Raw genomic sequence first — 6699 nt, 5'->3', positions numbered from 1 at the left:
GTAAACCAGTCACACAAATCATCAGCATTTATTTCCTGGGTCCTAGGTGTCACTTATCTTGGTAGAAAGGGCAAAGAGTTGATCAGACAGTTTTGAGCATAAAACCCCTTCCCTAGAAATGGATCTGTGGAGCTCCATGAGGGGACGCAGAGCTGCATAGATGGTCAATTTAACTTATAATGCCTTCCAAAAAAGACCCAAAAAACCAAAAAACAAAAACACAGCTCCCTCCCTCTCTGCTGAAAAAAAGTTTAAAGTTTTTAAAAAGTTTAAAAGTGTTTTTAAAAAAAGGGATATGAAGATCTTGACCCAGAAGGTTGGGCTTGGAGAAGGGGGGAGCAGAGCTGGGCTGTGGTTGCTGCCCAGGCCACCTGTGGAGGGGCATTCCTGCGGGGGCTGCTCACTCAGGTGCCCGCTGAATAAATAATGCCCCACAGCTACAGGGTCTTGGAAGTGTACCTGGGCACAGTGAAGAGGAGGTGGGCAAGTGCAGCCTGAGGGTGCAGGTGGAGGGCTTTTCCAGGGTAGGGGCCACGGTGGCCTCTGGGGGTGCCTTTTCACTTGGGCCTGGCTTGTCTGGGACGGGGGCTCAGAGAAGAGGCTGCGAGGCCAGTGCCAGGGCTCCCTGTCCAGGCGAGGACAGCAGGTCTCTTTTCCATCCTCCATGGGCAAAAGGTCAGACTCAAGACGAGGTGGTCCCATCGCTGCTCTCAGGCTGGTTGCTAGCTTCCTTATCTGGGGTGCCCACCTCTGTCTGTCCTTCTGGAGAGAAGAGAAAAGGAGCACATACACAAACGTAAAGCACAGAAGGCTATCTGGCAAGGCCCGAAGTGGGAATAGCAGATGAGCCCTGGGGCGCAGGACACGAGCTGGATTAGGGGTGGCAGTGGCCAAAGGGACCTTTAACCCAGCCTCTAACATGTTAATATTTACAAAGAAAATGCATGCAGTGCTACTAGTATAATTAAGGTCGATGAAAGGCCAGGATCACAGAAGAGGACGGCTACAAGCCTCCGGTGAAGGGCTGTTGAGGGTCAGGAAGTTTGTGCAGGTTCTCCAAAAGGAGAGGGCACACATGAAGTCCCAGCATGGAACAGGCGCTCAGGAGAACCAGGGTGTGGCTGGGGCAGAGCCCACAGCTGTTTCACTCTGCTGAGTCCTTAACAGACTAGCCTCACCTGGATAGGGGCTCGGTCTTTGCATCTTTAGAGCCCTTCACTAAGGAGGATGATCCCACCCTGTTCGGAGCTCCATGAAACCCATACAGCCTGGAGTGACTAGGGTCATGACCCGGATGAAAACAGCAGGCTCAGAGATAGGCGGTGGACAGAGCCAATGTCTTTTCCACCGAATTTAACTTCTGCCACAAAGCACGCTCCAGGGTTTATGAAGGCCAGTGTCCTAGACAGGGCCTCATTCTGCCCACGTAGCAATCTGGGGAGGGGGTGGGGGTGGTAGCAAGTGGTGTGGTCAGAAGTTGGACGTCTGGCGCTCTCCCCGACCACTACCTCTATCCCTGGGGTGGTACCTGTAGCAGCAGCTTGGGCCCAGAGGGTCCTTCCGGACCTCCAGAAGCCTGACAAACTAGTCTGCACTTTGAGCACATTTCCCAGCTTGTGATGCTCTATTTGACCCTGAGCTTCTTGCCCTGGCAAGCAGGAACATTCTCATCAGATTCCCTAGTAATTTCTGCTCTGCCTTGTTCTTGCTGTGGGACCTCAGGCAATTTATTTCATCTCTCTGAGCCTTTGCACACCTCCACCTGTATGTGACGGGAGTGTAGGGCCCACAGGTGGTCATCTGCCCGTGGGAAGGTCTTTGCCAATGGTAACAATTCCTCTCTGCCAGTCCCAGCTCTCTCTTGGCTGGGGGAGGAGGTTGTTTTGCTTTGTTTTTGTTTTTTAAGAGTGAGTGAGCATGAGAGTGAGTGGGAAAGGAGCGGGGAGAGGGACAGAAAATCTTTAAAAAAAAAAAAAAAAGATTTTGACAGAGCGAGAGCAGGAACACAAGCAGGGGGAGAGGGAGAAGAAGCAGGCTTCCTGCCGAGCAGGGAGCCCAATGCAGGGCTTGATCCCAGGACCCTGGGATCATGATTTGAGCTGAAGGCAGACGCTTAATGACTGAGCCACCCAGGCGCCCCAGGGACAGAGAATCTTAAGCAGACTCCACGCCCAGTGTGGAGCCTGATGTGAGATTCGATCTCACGACCCTGAGATCATGACCTGAGCTGAAATCAAGAGTTGAATACTTGACTGACTGAGCCACCCAGGTGCTCCAGGGGAGAAGGTTCTTAAGCACTTTGTTCACCAACCACTACCCTTGGGACCCCCCTGGGGCCCGTTTTTAGGGCACAACTTGAAATGCTTCCTGGGAACATACTGCTGGGCAGTGTACTCTCATTATTAGGCAAAGTAAGGAAACGTTTGCGCTCCCCACATATGGAGGTAGCAGGAAAGGTAGGAGATGCTAAGGGAGCCTTAATAAGCACCAGCAGGCCACAGACTTGGGAAGGCCGGACGGCCAGGCCTTCAGGACAGGCCAAGGCCCTGCCTCCCCATCCATCTGGCTAGGTCTCCATCTCCTGGGCTGTTTTAAGCAAACATTCTCAGCCGGGCCTGCTGGTCAGAATCTCTGTAGGCCCACTCCCTCAGTGAGTCTGGGAGACTGAGCACAGCCCCCAGGCCTGCCTGTGGAAACTGCTTATTGCAGGACCCACTGGAAGGTTCCCTGGCCAGGCCGGCCTACAACTCTAGCATGAGTGCTTCACTTCCTTGCAATGAACACTGTTCCTTCCTCAGGTCCCCTCTTTAAATGTTTGTCACCCCGGCAGGCAAATGTCCTAGACCCAGACACTTCAGGGATTCCAAATTGGAGAAAACAGGTATTCGAAGGGCCTGGGTCCACCGATGAGTGGCTACTACTGCTGAGGTAGAGGGGGACAGAAGTTTCCCAGAGCCGAGGATAAGGATGCAGAAGCTCTGAGCAAGCCCTCTGGCTGCATGCCCCGTGTGGGAGTGAGGCATGCTGGTCAGTGAACAGCCCTGGACTAGGCAACCTTTCCCACCTGCCAAATGCCACGTATCACGTGCATAAGCCAAAGACCCAGGTGGAGGAAGCCCACAGCCTAGAGGGGTGCTGGGCTAAGCGGGGTTGTGGAGGTGCCGCCTGCTTGAGGGGCAGGTGGTCAGGGAAGGTTTCTCAGCAGAGAGCAGTCTGGGTCTAAGAATGAGAGAGGTGAGCCAGGTGAGGGGGGGGGGTAGGAAGAACCAGCATGTTAAGGTCCATCAGGGGTTGTTGAGAAACAGATGTGCTTTCCTCTGGCTGGGTCAGAGGCAGCAGGCTGCGGTTAGCTGTGAGGAGTGTGGGCCACAGGACAGGGAGGGCTGACAGACCACTGGAGCAGGGAAGGGCTGTGGGGTGTGCTGTTCTATGTTAACTTGCTGGTGACCCTGAGCAGGCCACCCAGCTTCTTGGGCCTGTTGGTCCATCTGTAACAGGAGTGGGTTGAGTCCATGTTTGTACAGTCTGCTCTGTACTCCGTGGTCACTTCTGGCTAAACAGTACCAAGGGCTCTAGACTGGAGACTACCTGGGGGAAAATAAGATGGCCCTCCAGGACAGCTCTGTGGGAGACCCATGGAGCCCTATAGCTGCAGTCTGCCGTGGGAGGGGATGTGACACAAACACTGCCTCCAAGGAGCTATGGGGACAGGGAGGAGAGGGCTCTGCCCAGTGCAGGAGGGTGCGGGAAGGCTGCGCAGAGCAAGGCCCCAGGGCTGACCAGTGGACTGAGCAGAGGCGAGTCCACTCGGACAGGAAGGGAAGGACGGACGCCCCAGGCACTGTGGGAGTGGGCGGCGGCTATTTCCCCCATCCATTCACTCATGCAGCCTGTGGGTTCCAAGCACTCGCTCTCCTAGAGCTCACATTCAAACACATGAAACCTTATTCAGTGTCCGGGCAGGCCCCTCTGAGCACCTGGTAGGAATTCAGCCATAGGACTGGGTGGGAAGGTTCTAGCAGAGGAAACCGTGACAGGAGGCTCTGGACAGGGCAGGCCTGTGCCTTGACAGAAACAGATCCATGGTGGGTGTGGCTAGAGGACAGCAGGTGAGGGCAGAGGGGCCCCTGCTGAGATCCAAGAGGCAGGGAAGGGCCTGGTCACCCAGGAGGGCGCTGTGACAACTGCTTCACTGTGAGTGCGAAAGGGGGCTTGAGGCCGAGACGTGCTGGGACGGGACAGTTTGAGTGGGTCCTGCTGGCCGCTGGCTGGCAGGTGGGGACAGAGGGAAGTAGAGGGACGTGGGATGTGTCTGGGAAGAGGACAGGACTGACTGACCGGATGGAGGGGGCGATGAGGAAAGGGAGGAGGCCGGGATGCCTGGCCAGAGAGTCGTCAGGGCCTGACACACTAGCGCCCTCCAGCCTAGAAACTGGCTTCTTGGCCATTGACCATGAGACGGGGGCCCGGTTTAAAGTGGGCAGTCTAGGACTTGGAGCGCGGCCCCGGAGCCCAGGAGCGGGACTCGTGTGCAGGAATGAAGACCCATGCGTTCTGACCTGTGCCCTCGAGTGTCAGCTCGCCCATGTCTCCAGCCAGCGTCCTCACGCTCACAGCCTCAGAGCCCCCCTGGATGTCCGGGACCGCGTTCCGACGGCCCGTCCTCTCACAGGAAATGAAGTCCGAGTAGGAGGACTCAACCTCCATCACGCCTGTCGCATCGCTCCTCAGGCCTGTGGGTACAGGGGTAGGAGGACAGGTGAGGCCAGGTGCATCCTGCAGGGAAGACCCCACTCTGGGCCCCAGCACAGATGCCTCTTGACAAAATGCCAGTTTTTGCCTCGATCACTGAAGACAAAACAGTAAAGAAAAGTACGAAGAACAAATCACCCATAATTTCACACCCAGGAAACCACTATCAACAGTTTAAAGAACCCCTTTTGTCTTTCCTCTAAAGTTACTGATAAATATGTAGCACTGGCTAGGTGCTGTAGATGCAGCCGTGAACAAGTCGGCCACAGTCTCTGCCCCCAAGGAGCCAACGGTCTGCTGGGGGGCGCAGCAAACTGCCTACATGACCCAAGGAACTACAGGGTGCTCAGGGCTCCCAGGAAGAAGGCAGGATGCTGGAGTGACTTACCAGGGTCTGACCAAGGCTGGGGATCAGGAAGCAACATTTTAGATGAACTCCAAGGAGGGAGAGGTATTATCTAGATGGGTTGAAGGGAAGAGTGTGTGTGAAGGCTCGGGGGAGGGAAGGGTCTGGCGAAATGCAAGAACCAAAAGAGCCATAGACTGGAGTATGCTGGGCAGGGGCCAGATCACATCTGCAACTTGGTTGCAGGTCTTGAAAGATCAGATCTGCATTTTCAAAGAGGACTCTGCATCTGGGTTGAGCAGGGCCCAGAAGTGGGCAAGTTGTGAGGCTCCTGCCAGTCAGGTGGGAGAAGATGATCAGTGGAGGAAGGAGGCAGTGGTGTAGATTCTAGATGTTACTTGGAGGTTCAATCAACAGGACCTTGTATCTGACTGGTGGGGAAGTGAGCTTTCTGACATGACTAAGCAGAAGTGTGGCATACTGAGATGAACAGCAGAGGAATATTTGGGGGCACGATGTGGGGGGATGAAGATTCAGAGTTCTATTTGACCACACCAACTTGGAGACGCCTGTGAACCCTATAAGGGGAGACGCCGAGTAGGTACCTGGAGGTAGGGGGCTGGAATTCAGAGATGGGGGATGGGATGGGGAAGAAAGACGGGAAATTAGAAGTCACTGCTACAGAGATGCTTAAGAGCTCTACCGGTGGGTAATAAGCCTAGGGAGAAAAGAGAACTACACATATAAAGAAGAGCCACATACATTTGAAAACATTAGGGGAATCAAAGTATACACTGCATTTTATAGCCCACTCTGTAGAACACTCTAGAACATGTCATTAAGGTTCCCTCTAGATGAGTTTTGTACACATGTACTTGGATGTACCAAGATCTGATCAGTCCCCTAGAAATGGACATGGAGATATTTCCAATTTTCTACCATTATAGACAGTATGAGGTCTTTATGTAAATCTCTGTGCCTCGCTCTAGTTATTAGAGTACATCTCTAGAATTGCTGGGCTAAAGGGAAGGATGAGATGATTTTTAAGCCACATTGTTTAGACACGTTTCCAAGTTGGCTTCGTGAATACTATAGGTATTTATGACGACAAAAGATGAGGGAAAAGCCCTTTTAAATTCTGTACTATTCCTATTTATATGCCCACCTGCAGCATATAAGATTGTCCATTTATCTGCACCCTTGCTAACAATCAGTATTGTGATTATATAAAAAATGTTCATCTGCTAGGGGGACATGAACATTTCTGAGTACCTGATTTTCTGAAGGCAGTCAAAGCACACCAGATGGACCTGTACTGATATAGCAAGGTTTCAGAGATAAACTGTTAAATGCAAAGCAACACCTAAGATAGATCTAGTTTCTGTGGGAAAAGAGCAGATACAAGGAAAAAAACCTTGTCAAGTGTGGTTCTTTGTATCTAAGGGGAACTTTTACTTCTAAGACTATTTTTGTAACGGTGGAAGTTCTTATCAGCCCAAGTTACTGTGTGAGCCTTTCATTAGGTGACTGACGTTGGCAGAAGGTGTGTGTGTGTGTGGGGGGAGGAGCTCAGTAAGTGCTGAGGGGGCATGCACCGTGTG

At 52.9% G+C, this 6699-nt stretch overlaps 1 protein-coding gene across 4 annotated transcripts in view; it reads right to left on the bottom strand.

The window, feature by feature from the left end:
• Nucleotides 1-9: 9 nt before the first annotated feature.
• Nucleotides 10-6699, bottom strand: part of PKIG (cAMP-dependent protein kinase inhibitor gamma) — a 93457-nt gene continuing 86767 nt past the window's right edge. For all 4 annotated transcript variants that reach the window (XM_036096065.2, XM_036096063.2, XM_078057240.1 and 1 more), the window contains 2 exons: nucleotides 4560-4733; nucleotides 10-762 (listed from right to left, as the gene is read on the bottom strand). In XM_036096065.2, coding sequence (XP_035951958.1) covers nucleotides 683-762; nucleotides 4560-4707 — 228 coding nt within the window. In that variant the 5' untranslated portion in view covers nucleotides 4708-4733 and the 3' untranslated portion in view covers nucleotides 10-682. The remainder of the gene's footprint in view (nucleotides 763-4559; nucleotides 4734-6699) is intronic.

Source organism: Halichoerus grypus, chromosome 10 (genome assembly GCF_964656455.1).
Source record: "Halichoerus grypus chromosome 10, mHalGry1.hap1.1, whole genome shotgun sequence".
In the NCBI taxonomy this organism is placed as follows: Eukaryota; Metazoa; Chordata; class Mammalia; order Carnivora; family Phocidae; genus Halichoerus; species Halichoerus grypus.
Note: the sequence above shows the minus strand (reverse complement) of the source record. Positions and strands in the feature narration are given on the sequence as shown.